The following is a 20121-nucleotide window of genomic DNA, read 5'->3' on the forward strand; positions in this document are numbered from 1 at the left end:
AGGGGGAATTAAAAAGGAAACTAAAAATCCAAAGACGTAGCTGTCCGGTCACCTGTGGTGGTATCAAGGGAAAAAGAGGCAGTCATTTCTTATCATAGCTGTTTGTTGGATCCTCTTCTCATCCTTGGTTCTATGCTCAGTTATCAATTGTTAAACACCATCAGTGGTTCAGCAGTAGCCATTTCTGTTCCTCAACTACTGGAAGCTTTTTTCCTTGTAAGTCCTTTAAATACAAATAAGCTGGTGGCATAAAGTGTGACTCCCTTCAGTGATCCAAGCACAAAGAAAGTAGCCCTTCTTCCCCACCCCACAGCCTGTGGGGTGTGGAAGTCCAGGCCAAGAGACAGCTTCAGGCACCTGTAGTCAACCAAGTCCTGCCACCTGTGTTTTCTGCCAGTCACTTTTCTGCACAGAGGGTCACTTCACGGACACACTGGAACGTTCAACTTGGTTTTACCTTCACTATGAGGAAAGAGAATCCAGAAGGATTTTAAAAGAATGAAAGAAAGATTGGTTTCCTTCTAACACACTATTAATTATGTTAATATTTCTAGAGGGTGTTTTAGTGGCTGTCCTCAGCATTAAGTCTGTATTGAATACCATCTTATTTTAAAATGCATGTGAATTTTATGTGTCTTTGTGCATGTGTGTTCGGAATACACGGTAATGGAAGATAGATAGCATTTAATTATGCCATTTGTTTCGTGAGCGCAAGGCTACTGTTTGTTTTAACCAAACATCCTGCTACAAAAAGCCATCAATAGATGTGACTCATTACCTTTCCTACCTTGGCCAAATATCATGCCCAACAGTTCAGCCCCCTGTGCAAGCTGAAGACCTCTAATCTAGATGCAGGACAAGCAGGAGACTGAAGCAGGTGGTAGTTCCTGGAGAGCACAAGGATGGCCCAGTGAACTCGTGGCCTGTTGCACTCCTAGGGATTTCTCCAGGACAACTTTCCTGTCCTGGGGCAAATAATATTCCCTGCTGTCCTACAAGCAGGTTTTTCACAAATCTATACATTTGTCCAGCTTTTTTTCCCTTTGTTTTCTGAGTTACGTCATGTTAAATCCAAAGAATTTCTGCCCATCAGACCCCACCACACCACACTTTCAGTTTTTCCCTGCATCCTCTACAGTGGTCATCCTCTTTCAAGAGCTCCTTCCCAGGACAGGCTCAGAGACAGCGTGGGGACCATTTTCAGTACTGCCTTTTCAGAGCTGGTCTGAAAAAACAGGAGCAGCTTGGAACAAGTGGTGCCATACATGGAATGTGATACTGCAGTAACTGTGTCTCCTAATCCCTGATCTGCACATCTGTGCTCTCAGGCTTTTGAGGTCATAGGTATTTCCTTCCTACTCCTGATATTTACATGAAGAGCAGCACAGTTATAGGAGCTGCATTTTACACTGCAGAGTGCAATCGGCACAGGTTTGTTTCTGATTTAATAATCAGGAAAATGGCATCGAGATAAGGAATTACTTGCTTTGCAGTAATGTTTGTCCACAGCCACCTGAAGAGGCTTCCCTAAAATAACTGTCTCAAAAGGCCAGCACAACTAGTACATCCAGTGCAGCAGAAACAGATAATATTTACTTAGCAAAACAAGAGTATGGGATCTTGGCATAAAGAACTTATTTTCTCAGATATTCGTCACTGTTTTTAAAACATGCTGTTACCAGGCGATCCTTTGGCTGGCGAGCACCACTGAGCACCTCTGATCATACAACACCAAACTGGAGTCTGAGAGAGCCATGTAAGGTACCACCTTTTCATATATGGCATTTTAAGAGTTAGAAAACCTCTGATCAGGACATCTCTGAACTCTGAGGAGCTGTTTTCTACTGCTAGGAGGTGGATTTTCTTCTTGCAGTTGACTCATACTAGCACTGAAGCATCACGACTTTTTTTTTCAGGTTGAAGTATCCGGTTGCATTCTTGTTTGCTCATGCAGGTGCTTTACGTAACAGCCCCAGGACAACTGACGCTACTGGAAAGCAGCTGCAGCATAGGCAGCATGGTAGGAATTCAGCACTTCAGTTTAGTTCAGGTCTGAGATCACAAGAAAATAAGGCCCTAGCAGGCAAAACTACCATCAGACTTCTGCAAGGAGACTTTCTCAGAAGTAAGTCATTTTTAAAGACATTAGAAACAGCTCAGTTCTCTTTCAGCTGGCGAGGGGTGAAGGTTTTTCCTCTCCAAATACCTGATCGGATGAGCCCAGATGAAAACTTAATTCCCTATTAGAAGAATGGAGGACTTTCTCCAAGTACATTCAATTAACATCCCTGCGTGATGAAAGATAAAAGTTTACAACCACCTTTCTCTGATGCTAGAAAATACATTATGCCCTCTGGCATGGTGAAGAGAACATTCAGGAAAGATCCCATAACTGCATATAAACAGCTGATGGAAGGCAATAAAAAGGATGCTGCTCTCAGCAGTCATGCAGTGCAGCCTCCAGAGCACCTTCCCATCTCAGCTGTTCCATCTTTTTGTCCCTTTTTCACAGCAGTGGCACAGCATCTGGACACGCACCGTGGCGTGACTGCAAGTGAACCTCTGACACCTGTTCTCTGCTGTATTACATCAGCCTCTTTCTCCGTGTGGGTATACCTGGGAAGGAACTTCAAGTTTCAAGGAATTAAACTCTGATTTTATTTCCTCTGGGGAATTCAGCACAGTATGAGAGAAGCAATGAGGATTTTAAAAGGCATCATTTCTTTTGCAGCAGCACTGATTCTTCCCTGGAGTTACACTTCTTAATTTCACTTCTCCCCGCTGGCTTTGTGTTTTCTCCAGTGGCCACTTTGCCCAAACTCAAGGATTCAAGTGTCAGTGTATCATCTCCTACTGTGCAAATATGTATCAGAACATTTAATTCTCTCCTCTAGCACAGAGGGATTATTGTTATACTTGATTTTAATCATCTTCTGGGAATATACCCAGCCCTTCCCCTGTGCAAGCTGTGCTTTGTACAGATTGTTTTAAGAGGCTTCTCACATGAGACGGACCAAGGATCCACCTTATTTCATCCTAATACCTTGAACAAGGTACACAACAAGTTAGTAGCTGCCTTAGTTTATGAAAGGATGCAGTAGCTCAGATGCTGAGAGCTACAGCTCCAGGGGACGTTCCTGATCAAAGCACAATTACCTGGCAACTTCACCCAGGCAGCTGTGAAATCAGCCACGGAAAGGACGGGTAAATGAAGATGCCAACTGCGCTAACAGCGCTCGGTCTCTCCACGGTGACGCAAAGCAGGAGTCACCTGACTGCGTAATGTGACAGTACCGGTCTGTGAGACAGAGCTGAGCCTGCACACAGCGGCACGTAGCTGATTGTGTTATTCTCTAAGCAAGGAAAACTGTTAACTCCTGTTTTGGGAATCCAAATCCTCCCCCCGTGTTCCCGTAAGAGAAAATTACCAAATGAACCATCTCTCTCGCTCCCCAAACACAAGGCACATTAAAACGTTCCTTTCTGTAAATATAAGTGCTGTTAAAACGGTCTATTTAACTGATGTATTACCTGGGTGCTGCCGGAGTTTAGTGCCTGCTGCATGCACACACTGCGTATGTGCTTTAGGGACCAGAGGAAATGAAAAGCAACCCTTTTTCCTCCTCAGAACCATAAGCAAAACAGCTTTAACTCGGTAACTGCTTCACACTTCGCCTAGAGGCAAACCAGCCCTTCTCTTTTCTTTTTCACCTTCACAGGTAGCTCTGCTCCACAGCTACCATGGAACTTAGCAGCAACTGCCTTACAGAGCTGGAAGTGTTAAGGCAGGCTGGCATGAAAACAATACCAAATGACACACTGTATTCAGGCATTCTATAAGAAAAAGAAGCCAGAACTTTATTTAGTACAAAAACTTTCAGAATACAAAATTAGTCTTTTTGAAGTGTTACAAGGACAACATACTCATTAAAGACAATTCCTGTTCTCCTAAGGTGTAATCCCGTTTCATGCTGCACCCTTTATTTGTTGCTTTCATCCTCACAGAGCGGCTGAGGAGCTCTTCCTCTGCAATGCCGTCAAAAAAGAAGTCCTCATTGAAGATGGGATTCCTGCTTCTCTTAATAACGGTGCTTCTCTGTTTCTGTGTTTTCCCTGGCACCAGGGAGAGGGTGATGCAGCAGTTTATGTTTTTGGGCTCTACAGAGTCATCATATAAACCCTCTGCACTGATCAGACGGATCCGCAGCCTTTCATTTTCTGAGCAGTATTCAGCTGACAGCCTCAGCATGCCCCCTTTGTCCATGACTACTGTGCTCTCTCCTACCAGCCTCTGCCGGCCACGGGCAAAGTCCAGGGGAAAGAGGGGAGAACAAGACACGCTGCAGCTCCGTGTGGCGAGCAGCCCCTCCGAGGCCCGTCTGATGGCACTGGGGCTGTTATCGGTGGAGCTACTCTCCTCTGTGGACAGAGAATTATTCCTGGCCATGCCAGATTTGTTCTTGGCTTTCAGTGCTCGGCAGAGCAATCCTTCCTGACTTCGTGCCTTGATCAGGGAGCAGGATTTGGGAGGCGACCTGCTGAGAAGCGGGGAGCTGAAAGGAGAGGAGTCACTGGAGGAGGCGGTGTCGCTGTCACAAGCTCCCTGCCTGTACAGGTGCCTGGGAGGCAGCCTTACCGAGGTGAAGCTGATAGCAATGGGACTGGACGTGTTCCCTTTGCCACTGAATGTGTTGGCTCTGGATCGAGGCAGCGTCAGGCTGGGCAGAGCCCCACACGTGTCACCGTGGAAGATCGATTCCTTTCTCCTGGTGTGGGGACTCTCCAGCAAAGTGCAGAAGCCGTAGGAAGTGGGAGCTCTGGGAAAGTGAGGCAGGGAGAGCGCTGCCTGGGACTGCGGGTCGGAGTTGGTGCCCTCTTCCTCCAGCGCTGGGATCTCTTCAGCACTTTCCACCTGGATGAAGTGGGGCAAAGAAGAGCTGGAGCTGCGTTCAGAGACACTGAGACGTGCATCCTCCAAACCGTGGTGCTGGCGGGAGCCGGGGCCCTGGGCAGGAGCAGAGCTGCTCAGCCGGGGGGGGATGCAGAATTCCGGGATTCGGTCTGGGGTGAGCACGTTGGGAAAAGCAGCAGCCCCCAGGCGGGCTTTCTCCAGCAGATGTTGGCCGGACGGCAGGCCCAGGAAGGAGGCGCACGGGAGGTTCCCGCTTCCCTGTGACACTCGGATCTTGTCCAAGAACCACATCGTTGCACCCAGACGGGAGGTCCGCAAAGAGCCGAGAAGGCAAATTTACCTGTAGACACGGAAATGCAAAAACTACGTGAACGTGCTTCCCAGGCACAGCGCAACAAAGCAAAGCACTGAGGATGCTGAGGACGGCGGGACCGGCACAAGCGCAGCGTGCACGTCCAAACAGCCTCTGCTCACGCTGCCGTCTGTGAGCTCTCACGGATTTTGCCTCAAGGACAAAACGAAGCCACCAAAGAGGCTCAACGACATCGAGTCGCAACCGGCAGCCCTCCCCGAGCAACCCCTCCGTGCTCCCCCCGAGCCCAGCCCGGGCCGTACCTTGCCGGCCGCCAGCAGCGCTCCACGCCGGTGTCTCTGCGGGCTGCCGGTCCTTTTGTAGCGGCGCCGGGCGCCTCCCACCGCTCCAGCGGCACAGGGAGGGAGGGACCGGAGGCGGCGGGGGGGGCTGCGGGGCCGGAACGTCCCGCGGTGCCGCCGCGCTCTGAGCTGTTCCTGGTAGTGGCTCAGCAGCGGCAAAACGAGCCCCTGGAGAAAAAGCTCTTCTCGACTTGCGCCTGGCTGGGAAGGGCTAATCCTGACGCAGAGCCGCCCCGGCGGGAGGAAGCCCCTCGTCCTCCACGTTTCCAGTTGCTTTTCATTCACGGCCGCTTTCGAGATGATCTGTCAAGCTCAGTACAAAGGCAGAACTGTCTCAGTGCTTCCTTTCTTCTTGAGGTCCTGGCTGTTTTCCAACCTAAGAGCAGTAGGAAGCGTGGAGCGCTGTTTTCCCACCTCATTTGAAAAAGACGTGGCTGCTTTTCTGCCTCGGGGTGCGTGCCCCCGCTCCGTGCTACCCACAACGAGGCAACTAAGCCCCGAGGCAGCGCCCTGTCACTGATACCGAGCAGCAGAGGAACCTGAATGCGGGCAAAACCAGTAGAAAGGGGGGAAAGAAACGCTTTGGCAAGTCGCCTGGACAAGGAGCATCTTAAAAATGCAGGCATGTCCTTATGGAGCATTGCACAGAGCAGGGCGGGATCCGTGAGCTTTCCCAGCACAGCTCTGCAGGCTCCTTATGACTGTGCTACAGGCTGCTAAGAGAAACCTTCACTGCACACCTGTAAGAGGTTAGCTGAAGCTCAGCTAAAGCTGAATACCTGTAACACAGCGACAGGAACAATTGTGTCTTTCCTTTTCTCCCTGAAGAGCTAAGGTTCATGTTTACTTGGCTTGGAATAGACTGGATGTGCTCAGAGGAAACAGATCGAGTGGGTTTCAGGGGCAGGGAACATTTTGAACCTGCTGAAAGGTTCAGTCGGGAACACACGTGTCCTGGGGCTGAGCCCTGCCTCGCTGCCGCTCATTTTACAAGCTTCACTTTTGTAATCTTCCTCTAGGGGGTTAAACAAGAGGCAATCGGAATACCCAAAAGATTCTAATTGTTAGTGCTTCTGTACTTTACTTCAGTGGACTTGTTTGCTGTGATTGCAGCTCCAGTCATCTCCAAGCTAACGCAGAGGGGCCTGGAGGGGGATCCTGCACCTTCCCCATCACACGGGAACACGTTCCTTTGGCAGCAGAGCTGCGTGGCACACACTACAGTGGCACTGGGGTGGTGTAGCACCACATCCCATACTGCAATACCACAGAGCAAGGGAGCTTCATCCCATTACACATGCGTCTGCCTTTAATGTCAAGGAAAGATTGGCCTCTGAAAATAGAGAACAGTGAAGGAATTAGGGCTTTCTTATCACTGCCAGTGACAATTCACAGATGTTGCCCAGAGCTGGCCATCATGGCGCAGTGTAATAGAGCAGCTACCCTGCTTTAGGTGCACCATTTCCAGTTAGGCTTCATCTGAACTTACTAAAAATATCACTAGAGATTCCCCAGATCCCCTCATCTGTCACCCCCCCCCTCCGGTGACTGAGGGCAAGCAGGTGCCTAACGGTGGGTGCTGTGAGCCCCCCTCCCAGCCCCGCTGTGCCCATTTACAGACAGCTGCTGTGCTGGCAGCTCAGCCCTCGAGTACTTGTACATCCCGCTGGAAATGGGCACTCCAGTGCACGATTAGCTGCTGAGCTTCCTGCATTCGAAACAATTGCTCTTTTCCTCGATTAGTCTCGGAGCGTAATTAAAAAGCAAGTAAGCTTCCTGTTGCTATCAAAACTCCTGCAATAAGCCTCTTCTAAACGGGAAGAGCTATCACTAGCGGCGGGCCCCGGGCACCCCCTGTCGGCCGCAAGTTGCGGCTCTCGGGGCTGCAGCTTCTCGGCCTCGTTCACCGGAGAGAACGGAAATTTTTGATTCAGGGTTCAGTTCACAGATGATTTCATTCTCCCGCAAACAAAGTAATGCCCCGCTTATTTGTTAAGGAAACACGGTAGCTCTACAAGCTGCCGAGCATGGAGATAATGCACATATACACCCCACACCCAACTCCCATAGCCTGTATGTGTAATGGAAGGAGAACATCCTTGCCTGTATGAATGCACAGCCTGCACAGTGCAGCTGTTTTTGTAGATGTCTCTGTGGAGTGTTTACACACACCCAGAGATGTTCTCCAGGAATTCATCTATCAGCGAATGGCTTAGGCTGGCAGATACCTTAAAGCCCCCCCACCCCCTGCTGTGGGTTGGCTGCCTCCCACCAGATCAGGCTGCTCAGGATCCCATCCAACCTGGCTCTGAACACCTCCAGGGATGGGGCACCCACAGTTTCTCTGAGCGATCTGTGTCAGTGCCTTGCCACCCTCTGACATCTTTCCTCCTGATATCTAGTCTAGATGCCTCCTCTTTTAGTTTAAAGCCATTTCCTCTTGTCCTATAACTATCAGGCTGTGCCAAAAGTTGATTCCCTTCCTGCTTGTAAGCTCCCTTGAAATACTTGGAAGGCCAATGTCACAAGTAAATATTTAGCACATTGATTCATTCCTGTCATTTGGACAAAGGTGAAAGCTGTCTCTTGGCAATCTGCTCGCCCTCCCTGCCTAGATCAGTCAGTTGTGTTGCATGCTCAGTAGTTGCAGAGGCCCAGCAAATCTAATATGAAAACTTTCCTTCTTATGCTATGTCGTATCATGTAGCAGCTGGTATTTTATCTCATCAGCAAGGGCCCATCCCTGTGCAATTTTTGTAAGTGTCCTCCTTGCTCCTCAGAACAAATGAATGAAAGAACAGATGAATGAATGCTGCTTGGCAGCAAGAGCACGTGAGTGGCAGGGCCCTTCAGGCACACTTGGGCTTTATGCAGTGTCTCAGCAGTATGCATCGCACTGACCTGCTAGGTTGATGTGAAGAACTCCTTCTTTGTAGTGCATTATATGGTCCTATGATGAGAAGCTGACACTTGCCATGCAAAATCCAAGATTATGCTGCCCTAATTCCACTGCCACTGAACTCAGCAAAACCAGTCTGGTCTCAGTATGAAGTATGGTACCACAGAGGCATCCAGCCATACGTAGCTTTAAATGCTCTTCTGTATTTAAAATGGAGATACACCTAATTCCAGGTAGTATTGACTTCATGTCTATTTTTAACCTGAAAGCATTTACAACACTTACATTATTTCCCCTATCACACTCACACTCCGTCCTCCTCCAAAGAGCACAGATCAGAAATAACCTAAACAGAAGGAAGGAAATGTTAGTTCTCTACTGCACTTCAAACACAGGCTGTTGGGCCTTCCAGGCTGGATGCAGCATGTCCTGCAGGTACAGTACGTATAAAGCTTAAGTGCACTAGGTGACATCACTGTGTTGGAGTAACAACCTGCTAGTACACACAATGCTCATGAGAATGAATGAGGCAGCCAGCCAAGGCCATTTCAAAGAGGATGTTGTCAGAACATACAAGGTCTTAATTCAGGGTGTTAAATGTTTTAAAAACAGGTGTGTTGACAGACATCACTTCTCTCTCGTGTCACAGGCTGCAAAGACTGGGGTGTCAGTGAACAAGCAGTTTCCAGGCTCAGCTATGATAACACTAACTGCAGCTGCCCACAAGCCACACTCAGTGTTCTGTGAGAGCCTATGAATGTGGCAGCTCTGAGAAGCCAGGTTTCCCCTGCTCAGCTGCACACACCATAACAGCAGGCAACAAGGAGCCACTGCCTATTTTAGAGGGGAGGGGAATTCTGCTGTCAGGTGGAAGGCTCCTAAGGTGCACATGCAGGAGCACATGCCTGAAAAGCTGCCTCCAGGAGCATGTGAGAATGTGCTTCATAGTCTGCTGGGGTAAAAGCTATTGTTGCAGAATAGTAATTGCATCAGTATTCTGTGCTCTTCAGACATACAGCTGGAGTATTTCTCAGGGACAAACACCAAGTTAATGACATGCTATTCAAAACTTGAGATGTTTTTTAAGCAGTAAAAAAATCTACAGTGCAGAACTGATTCCCTCCTCTCCTCATCACACGGCAAACCCCTATTTACTTAGATCAGCTGATCTCTAGATCCCACTTGATCTAAGATTTGACTTGGAGGTATTCCTGCTTTGCAGCAAGGTAAGGCCAGTCCAGGCAGCTCCACGCAGACTTTGCAAGTAAAATATTAAGAAGAAATTTGACAAATCAGAAGATAACACCCTACAAGTATTAACACTTAGTCGAACATTTTGTCTATGTGAAGAAAGATGCACACTCATAGGACTGACTTCAACATCTTAGTGGATAGGAAAAATCATATAAGTGCAGTTCATTTCAGAGTGGTATCGCTAATCAGCAGCACCTGATGAAATAAAAGAAACCATTGGTACAGTGCAAAGCTTTGCTTCAAATAACATTTGAAAATCACCATCTACTCCCAGCTCTGGCATTTGGTGCTAGCAAGAATCATTGCTGGTTTTCATCTATATCCCGCCTCTAGAGCTCACTGGCCTCTCCCTCATGGAAAATGACCAAGAAAGAAAAAAAATATTCCAAGATTATTCTTGGAGTTCTTTCCAAACTGATGTGAATCCAATGCAAGAAGAATCCAATGCCTTTTTATCTATTCCCAGTAGATCTGTTGTCTTACTGCTAAAGCCCTCACCGGTGGATTCTCTGCTTCTTTGGAGACTGCAGGTGGCGAGACCCTTACAGCTCCACCCTGCATCCTCAGACTGTCCTCAGCATTTCTCTGCACTGAAGGACAGTTCTATTTTGGAAGGACCCAGGTGCATTCAGCAGCTGTACGGCAGTTTTCTGTCCACCATGTTGTTGTGTTTCTGTGCAAGTATTTTTGAAATGAAAAAGTGCCCAGCGTTTTTCACTTTCTATTTGAAAAACAGGGACTGCCAAAAGCCTTGACCCTGTGAACCTTCATACAGATAATCCACGATCACCTCACTTATGCCAGAGCTCCTTGTGCTCGCAGGTTACTTGGAAAGCACAGCTCATTTGGAATATCAGTAATGGGGGAAGAAAGCTGCCTGTTATTGGAACTGCTACCAGAACTGATTTCAGGAGATGCTGTGGAGAGCCCTATAGACTTCTCGTGAGCTTAGGAACAGGCTTGGGATCTTACAGAAGTGCTGCTTATAGTGCTAGGGAACAGTGAGAAAGGAAGAGAACAGTGACAGTTTTGTTATTGGAAAGAAATTGTCACAAATTTCACTGAAAACAAAATTAGAAGAAGAGTCATATACTCTGGGATAAAGGAATTTTGCAGTATCCCCTACTCTCCTCCCAAGTCCCAGTGTTAAACATCTGCCATTAATGGTTTACAACCAGAAAAGTAGCAAACTGGGTTGAAAATGCAAACAGAACAACACTGGTTCACAAGAGTGAACAGCAAGAGTGTGAGAAAAGCAAGGATTTCCTCTGACAAAATCACATCCAAGTCAGGGAATCCATCGGCATGAGAAAACAAACAGCTTTACTACTGCTCCCAAACACACAGTTGAAACATATGGCTACAAGATATTACTATATAAAGAAAAACAAATTGAAGTTATTGCAGTTGCATACATATTCCTACAGGGAAAAGCAAAAATAGGCTCATGTGACTGTATGAGATTCCCCAGCATGTTGTAGAAATTGTAACATGGTGAAGAGCTTCAGTTAAGAGGGCAGGATCAAACAAAACAGTTCTTCAGCTGCCTTAGTCTCTCTTATTCCCTTAAGCAAGCTGCAAGCTTGATCCCAGTCTGAGCCTCCCTCCCCAGCCCCTTGGGGCTGGCAGCCTCCCTGCTGGAGGCTGGGAGCAGCCAATGTGTCACACATGGCGTCGGTGTGCTGGGAACCTTCCCTCTCTACCCCAAATGCTTAAAAGGAAACAAGCTGCAATCTGCTTGCCATGCATGTTCCACTTGACGTCTTGCACAACCCAAAAGCATGGCAGCGTAAAATACTTGAGCTCCTGAGATGCATTTTTTGCTATCCATACAAGGAAATTAAAGGATAATTTTATCTGCTTTCTAGCACTCACAGGCATCTCTTGTCACTTTTTCTGTTAATAAAAATAACACGCAGTGAAAGCTCTGAAAAATGCTTCCCCAGCACCAGGTTTATAAGGGGCTGCACAGACAAGGTCGTTGAGGAGAATGATGAAACAGTGGAGAACACCATTTCCAGCCTGTAGCTATGGGAAGCACAGCTCTACCTTTGTGACCAGCAACACCAGCCTTGGAGCTGAGTGTGACACCAGACAGGTGAGCCAGTAGGTTATTTGCTATTTACTATGATCAGGAAGCACAACTGATCTTAACTAATTAAAATTTTATACTCACTGATTCGCTGCTCAACAGTTCTCCTACCGTATCAAAGCAGTGGCATTCAACAGCAGATAAAGCCAGGCCAGGGTAGCTTCAGCCCCAGCATAGCTGTATAGCATTGCCCCTGCAGAAGCCAGCCTTGTCAGGCAATCTGAAGTCATTAACAGCTGCCCCACTTCACCTGTCAACAATTCAGCCCCCTTGAGTTGACAGATCCTCTTTAAAACAACCCACTTCAGCTCTTAGAATGCAATTAAAATCTCTTCTACTTTCTGTTTGACCAAAGGCCCTCAGAAATCAGGTGGAGACCTGTAATGACCCTATGCTTAAGCCAATGTTCTGCAGAAAAATTGCTGAACAAAACAGGGGTTTGTGGATGTCTTGTTAGCCATATTCCTGATACTTCATTCCACTAACTTCTTTAAGTACTGTGCTGTTCAGCAGGCTATGATTACACAAGCTCTTCAAGGACTGTTTCAATGGTACATAATCCTACTGGGACAGTACAAGACCAAGTTTCACCCGGTTTGAGAAGAATGGGAAACAAAGGAAAAAGAACGCTCTTGGGCTTGTGCTATTATACAGGATACTTTGATTTTCAGTATTGTTGAGAAGTATCTGCAGCGTGCTGCCCAGTGCAAGTGTGGAAAACCATTTCCTAAGTCAGTTTAAGTTAGCGGCACCTCGTGTCCTCCAGGCAAAGAAACACTTTATGGTTTATCTACATGATAAAGCATCATTAAAATAAAGAATTAACGGAAGATTGCTATCAGTGAATGACTGACGACAAGATGAAAGATTGATTTGATCGCAGGAAATGCAAACAAATTATTCCTCCAGGGGCTCAGTGAAAAATGGGGCAGAAACTGACAGTTTATGTGATTAAAATAAATCACCTTCAGCTCCTGGAGATGGAGCAGCTGAGAGTCAGCGCTCCCCTCACTTGTGCTGCGTTTACCTTTGTGTAATGCTTTGCAGGCTAAGTGAGAAGAGAATCACATGCCAAATGCACGCTGTGCTCCAACCAAGCTTCACAACAGTGACTCCAGAGTTTCCATCAGCAATGTTTGTATCCACCTGGTCTCACCAGCTCCAGCACACAGGAACTGCTGGATTCTCTTGCCGACTTTATCGTGCATTCTTTTCAATCAGCATCTCACTGGCAATCTGTAACATCGAGAGCAGCAACAATTTTCTCTCTTCAGTGCTCCCAAAGTAGAGCGCATGTCTTTCTCATTTTTACTGTACTTTTTCAATATCAGTCCTTTTACAGAGCACAATTCCCATGCCACCCTTTTATCTCTCCATCTAGACTGGTGATAAAACCATTTGTCACAGTGGTTCTCACTCCCATTTCAGCGCAACTGAAACAACAAACATATTGACCAAAGAAGGCTAATCTGGTAGACTTAGAACACTTCATCTCATAAAACATGAAAAAAATATTAGATAGCACTGCCTTTCCAATCTATTACATCTCTCTTGCCATAGGTTACACTGTACTCCAGAACTTCACTTTCTTCTCCTAGAAATTAATTGCCTGTCAGGTTTCTGCCATCTCCAAATCCAGCTCCTCTTAATTTATCAAATCCATTTTCTAAACTCATTCTTGCAGACTGTGCAGACATTTGATGCAACAAGCAGCGAAGACAAAACTTTTCCTGTGGTATGACGCCTCTAGACATCCCTCTAGTGTTACCAGCAACTCCTCTGTTGACATTAGAGTTTCTTTGAAGACTATTTATACAGGGTAAATCTGCAGAGTAGGCCATTTTTGGACAAGGAATGCAGAGCTGGAGGGGATCTCCTAGGTCTCTGAATATGATCCCCTGCTATTGCAGACACCACATTATTCAATTCCCCATCATGAACTTACACTGCACTGCAAAGAGAAGTTGGGTTTCAATACTATTTCTCCCAGAGGGAAATCATTCCAGAACCCAATCACTGCAGATAAGCTTCACATTCTTTGGGTCTTCTCTCATCCTATCCTTCCCTGCAATAGGTGTTTGATATCAAAGAAGGAATATTTATTGTGCCTATGGGAAATGTACATCCTCATACATGCCTCCTTCACAACCACTTTACATTAACTGCTCACTGTGACCTCGTGATTGACTTATACTTAAACCGTTGTCCCCAGTGGCTGACATTTCATCGTGGAGGGTTTTGTTCTTTCTCCTAATTGCAAGACTACGCATTTTTCAGCTCTGAATTTCCTCCTGTTTCTTTTAGTTCATCCCTGTGGACAACAGTTCTTTCTCTCTTGTCTTAGAGGAGCACTAATTTCTCCATCCTTGTCAAAATCCTCCCCCACAGGATGTTTCAAACAAAGGCTTTCTTTGTTTGAGGGAATAAGCAGAATATTTTGGTAATCAGAAATCCAAATAAACGATACTTCCTGGACAGGGGCCAAGGGAAATCTGCATAGAAACATTCTACTCACAGAGTTGAGATGGGTTACCATCAGGACTGCACAGATGAAAACATATGCTTGCTCCACTGCTCCTTCTAAGTGCAGGTATGAGCAGGAGCATGTGGAGGATTCACTGTGTGCAGTGTAAGCTCCCTCACCATACATGTCACTGCTTTACAATCTCTGGACTATAAGCTCCATGTCACTGTTACAGACAGTCCATCAGTCAGGTTTACTTTCACTGAACCCTGCAGTGGACATGCAAGTATGTCACCAGTAAGCTTGACAACACAGACGGTTCCTCTAGAGAGTTAAGTAGTCAAAACAGACAAACAAACATTTCAAGCAAGAACAAGAATGCACCTTGCTGCTCCTAGCTATGCAGGTTACGCTCACCTATAAACGTGGTAATTCCCTGAGGCAAAACTTCCAGTTTCTCATTCTCTTCGCTCCCCCTTCTTCACCTGAATTACGATTCAGTTCTTCATTGTTTGGCAACCAAATAGTAGATGGCTGGACTAGATTAGACATACACACATGGTACCAGCTGCTAGATACAATTTTTTTTTGTTCACGCTAGAACAGCTGTTAGTCTCAAATTTTGGAAATTTGGTGTAAAGGATGGCAGATGCTTTAATGCTTTGCAGGATATAATGGTACAAACCCCTACCTGACCAACCTCATCTCCTTCTATGACTGAGTGACTCACCTGGTGGATGAGGGTAAGGCTGTGGACATAAGCCTATCTAGACTTCAGCAAAGCCCTGAGAGCAGTGATGAACGGAGTTAAATCCAGCTGGCAACCAGTTTCAAGTGTTGTTCCCCAGGGGCCAGTATTGGGGCCCATCCTATTTAATACCTTATTGACAATCTGGATGAGTGCACTCCCAGTAAGTTTGCAGATAACACCCAGCTGGGGAAAGTGTTCATCTGCAGAGGGATCCGAATAGGCTGGATCAGTGGATTCTATGAATATGCAGGCTTGCTTGAAATGCATAAGCTGGGCTACAGGTAGCAGAATCCAGTTTACATTGGTGTGAAGGCTGCATAAAAAAATCTGATCACTGTTGACAGGGTTCTCTCTAACAGGTATAAACAAAACTCGCCTTACTTTGCTTGGAGTTATTTTTAGTGACTGCTTTCCCCTCAAAGACTCTGCAATTAAAAATCAAGTCCAAATGGTCAGTCAGCATCACTGCTTCTCAAAGTGGCTGTACTTCAGTGCTGGGTGGAAGAAAACATACCTCATTGAATTGCTGGGCAGGAGCAGTGTCTAAGCACACAAGAAACATCTGCAAAATCTGACGGGGTGCCAGGAAAGGATTTTGAATTTAGGCTGGTAGGCACCGCTTCACTGTAGCCAAGTTTTCTGAGGCAGAATAAATTTCCTCACAAAACTATAAAGTTGTAACTCCCTCCACAGTGACTAATGCCTAGATAATCTAATGCCTTGCTCTCCCTTTCTTTCCCCCACCCCCTGGTCTAGTAGTTTTGCTTTTTCGAACCATAACCATTTCATGGTCCTCTTACCCAGCACTCTCCACCACTGCACAGCTCCAGCCACAGATGCACCCTCAGAGCACTTCCACCCTGCACAGCACCTTGTGACAGGCTGCACCTGTGCCACACTGCTGGGGCCTCCCCGCCACAGCAGCATGGAGTGGAGGTTTGATCCCTGGCTGCAATTTCTGTTCTGCTTCAGAAAAGTTTCCACGGGTGTCCAAACTTTAGTCTTGCCTAAGCCACATTGAGCGAAGAGGAAGAGTCTTGGGCCACATGTAAAATATATATTATGGTTAACATATGCAAGTAATAAGACTTTTTTTATTTCAGCATAAAAAAAATAATAAAAGAGAACAACAAAAACATAAAACTAGCAGGTTGGACACATGGTTTAGGCCATGACGAGAGGTGCATATGCTTACTGTCAAGGAGGCAAGACATAAAGCAACTGTATAGTGCCAAAGTGGCAAGTGCATTTAAGGATGTAGGCAGATGTGTGATTGACTTGAGGTTTTAGAGAGCATCTAGGATGTACCCTGCATTCGTAGCTCAGGTGCTCTTACATCCTGCTAGATATCTACCTGCGTTCTCAGGAAGCTGCATGCCTTTGCCAGTTTAGCCCCTTATCAGCAGCACAGCCATCCCTAAGGCCTACAGCAAAACATATGTTGGTTTCAGCTGCATGCCATGCCCAAAACACCATCTGCCTCCAAACAGAGGCAAACCTCACACAATCTCCTTTAGCTCTGAGTCCCATCAGTTACTGAACCATCATTGCTTACTGAAGTGATACCACATACTAATAAGTTAGTGCTAATTCCAACCACTGACTGGGAAGTATGAAAAGCCACAAGGTTCCCAGCAGCTATACCTTGGCTCTCTTGGTAAGCCAACAGCACAACCTTCAGCATCTCATCACACAGCTCTGTGCTTGCACACATAGCCTCTGGTGACTTGGGAAGGGATTGAAAGGGGCTGTCTCTATCAAAGCCTCTTACTCTACTATGGTGCCATGTCCTGCCCATAAGTGGAGGGAAGGGGTGTTCAGATGCACTTTTTTACTTCTTATTTTTGAGTAATCAAAAAGCAAGTCACATTGAAGCCCTGATGTACAACCTGTTCCATGGGATGGAGAATGAAGCACTGCATCATCTAAGATGGCCATAGGAAAGCACGCTACCTACTTTACAACAAAAGAAGAAGTAGCAATCCCTTGCTTAATGAGCCAGGCTACCTCCTGGGTTGAGCCCTTGCTGCACATCACTCAATTTGCTGGCACTCATTAAAACACTCAGATGAGGACTGTATGTATTCCTTGCTTCCTGAGGAGTGTTGTTTTCTTACTTCAGAACCAATCTCCAGTTTCTGAGTAATGCCTCAATGTGAGAGCACTGAGACAACATGAAAAGGTACATTTCCCAGTCCCGTGTTGCTACTATTAGTTCCCAAAAGCTGGAAGTCTCAGCTCTGGGGAGCTTTCAGCTAAGAGAAAGTGCAGCACAAAGTCTGCTCCTTCCCCCGTGTAGTTGAGAAACATTTATCCACTTCATTTTTATGACCATAAATGAATAAAATCTAAAATTCATGTAGAACCATTAGAGTAAATTAGTTTTAGAATAAAACTGAATTAAGTAATTGAGGGCTACCAAACACTCATGCACAAGCTGCGCTTCTAATCTGCATGGTAACTCTGGTTTGGCAATTATACTCTATTGAAATAATCACAGAATTGTAGGGGTTGGAAGGGACCTCTAGAGATCGAGTCCAACCCCCCTGCCAAAGCAGGCTGAAACCATAATGCTGAAACCATTCCTAAGGCAGAATGGGTACCAGGCAGTGCTGGTAAATGTAACGCTTGTCGTAATACTGCAACTGCCTGATGATGTAAAGTGGTCCTGGCACACCCAGCAGCACACAGCATCACATGGGTTGCAGTCCCTGGCACTCTCAAAATATGTGCACTAACAGCTAATCAATCCAACAAAGTAGCTATTGCTTCAGCACAGCACCATCCATTTGTAAGATTCATTAAGCACTTCCCTGAAGAGAGTGAGCTGAAGCCTGTCAGGCAGTATGATAATATCTGACTTATGTTATGACCCTGGCGCAGAAATACCTTAAAGCTCCCTCTTAGCCAGAAAAACGGGGCTCTGCATCACCACTTCATGATGTACTTTCTTGTTCAGAAAGCAAAGATACAAGGCTCTCAAGCAAGCCATGGCAAAGCCTAATAACCTCTCCTTCCCCAAAGAATCCAACACATTTGCACTACCAACATCCCCAGGTGTATAATGCACCTATGAGGAATAGATTTCACAGATACTGAGTACAGATAAGCAAATCATGCTGATTTCTAAAAACAAGGGCCTATCAGATAAGAACTGCATCTAGGAAAATGCTCCTTAGCTGTTGAAATGCTTTTTCAAACATGAAAAGGGTTGCCGTTGTATCAGCCTAGTTGATCTTACTTTTTTGTTATTGCCACACTAACAGCTCAATCACAATACTATTCCAGATATTCAGTCTTTATTCTGCTAAATCTGGGCACCGAAAAAGGGAATAAATGGACATAATGCCTTATTCAAACCGTAGAAAAAAGACAATGGAAAGAAACAAGCGGCAAAAGAAGGACATAAAGATGCCAATAGTTACTGAAAATGTGGAAGGGAATACATGTAAGCGTAGCTCATAGAACTGTAACCCACAGATCAATTCAGTACATATTTAATTACATGGATTAGTTATCTGACAATGAGCATGGAACACATGTGGCATTTGTGTCATTCTCCAAAGAGCAATAATTATCCAAAGAGCAATAGTGACAAAGACTTCCCTTCTGCATACCATCATTCTATCCAAATTCATCAATTTTAGGACTCTGTAGAGGTGGCTCCATCTGAAACTGTGCAAATAAACTTGGTTTGTGAACCTTTGTTGTATTTAAACATTAGGAAGAATCTGCAGACTGGACTCCTGCAGAGAAATCCCGATCTCCGGCCAGTCTGGGGCCAAGAGGGAGACCACACTTCTGCACAAGCAAAGAATATTCCATCAAAGTAAGCCTGGAAGACAGAAGTGGTTGGATGTGAGCCACTGGAGAAACTTATTCACTGGGTTCAGCAACAATTGTAGACATTATTGCAGTTCTTTCTGGATGGAACTGTGGAAAAGTAAAAACACTTCTTAATGAGATTATTCATAGATCATCTTTATCCTGCATTTCCTCCCATGATTGAGAATTGGCTGCTCCCAGGTCCTTTCACAAAGCCTCACAACTTATGCAAGAGCTTTCTCTACCACTTGGACAAAGTTCTCCTCTATTTCTCCATCTCACCACTTCTTCTGTCTTCAGACTTTATAAGCATTCAAACTGCTGCTCTGCTGGCACAACCAGGTTTTCCCCTCTGTTGTTTTACTGATATTTTTTGTTTCATTCTATGTAGTTCCAAATACTTCCAAGACTTCTGCATCTACCATAATAATGTAACAGCTTCACTTTAACCGTTGTCTTTTTTTTGTTGTTGTTGTTTAATAAGATCAGATTTGCATAAAACTGCTAGTGAACGATTGCACAGAACTTGGAAGGCTCAGTAAATGCCAGCTGATGACCAGAGCCAGCTTCAGACTTCTTATCAGCATAAACAAAGCTTCCTGCCTGAGGATGAAGAATGTAGGTTATTGGATATAACTTGGATATAGCTGCTCCTGTCACAGGCAAGTGACTAGGATGAGAGGCCTGTGTGCACCCTGTTTTCCAGAAGTAGCTGCTGTTTTATTCATTCTCATCCTCCCTCCTGGCTTCAGCAGCCAGCCTGGCTGCTAGTGCTGTGCCAATACCCATCTTGGCATCCCCATTGCAGCCTTCTTTGCCTGTGCCTAGAGCTAACTCTGCCAAGCACCAACAGATTAACCACACTCAACAATAAAAATACTAAACAACTCTGCCTGTGCCTTCTACCGACAGATATCTGATGAGATGAAGTAATATTTACAAGTCAAAGAGTCTTGCCTGCAAGCTGAATACAAAATTCAGTGCATCTTTATATCCAGTATGTGCCAGGCTCCATCCCACCTGGATTTTAAATCTTACATATAGAGCACAATGTTCAAAAACCCTCCACCCAGGCTGCTGAGGTCAACACTACTAATCCCATTTCTAATAAATATAGGAGGGTAGGCATATACACACAGTTGCACAGAAGTTGGTCAATTGTAGCAAAAGGAGTAGGAAAAATACAAAGTATGAAGCCAGATATACACAGCACGGGGTACAGAACGATACATAAGGGCTGAAGTTTGTGCCAAGTTCCTGCTCGAGCACA

The 20121-nt window shown here is 45.8% G+C and overlaps 2 protein-coding genes across 4 annotated transcripts in view; both read right to left on the reverse strand.

The window, feature by feature from the left end:
- VPS13C (vacuolar protein sorting 13 homolog C) overlaps window positions 1-20121 on the reverse strand; it is a 123849-nt gene that overhangs the window by 98193 nt on the left and 5535 nt on the right. The gene's annotated exons all lie outside the window — the stretch shown is intronic.
- LOC107318460 (C2 calcium-dependent domain-containing protein 4C-like) lies at window positions 3836-5556 on the reverse strand. 2 transcript variants are annotated; one of them, XM_085515808.1, is made up of 3 exons: window positions 5528-5556; window positions 4637-5252; window positions 3836-4535 (listed from the first exon to the last, which is right to left on the reverse strand). In XM_085515808.1, the coding sequence occupies exons 2-3, from the start codon at window positions 5201-5203 to the stop codon at window positions 4434-4436; spliced, it is 669 nt and encodes a 222-aa protein (XP_085371934.1). In that variant the 5' UTR covers window positions 5204-5252; window positions 5528-5556; the 3' UTR covers window positions 3836-4433. The 2 variants fall into 2 exon arrangements, with proteins under 2 accessions (XP_085371934.1, XP_015727764.1); XM_015872278.3 differs by having other exon boundaries at window positions 3836-5252.

This window comes from Coturnix japonica, chromosome 14 (assembly GCF_054131305.1).
Source record: "Coturnix japonica strain WE chromosome 14, WE-NBRP24, whole genome shotgun sequence".
In the NCBI taxonomy this organism is placed as follows: domain Eukaryota; kingdom Metazoa; phylum Chordata; class Aves; order Galliformes; family Phasianidae; genus Coturnix; species Coturnix japonica.

What these genes read in the sequence shown, in the direction of transcription:
- LOC107318460 (XM_015872278.3), bottom strand. Translation starts at nt 5,203, where the DNA reads ATGTGGTTCTTGGACAAGATCCGAGTGTCACAGGGAAGCGGGAACCTC.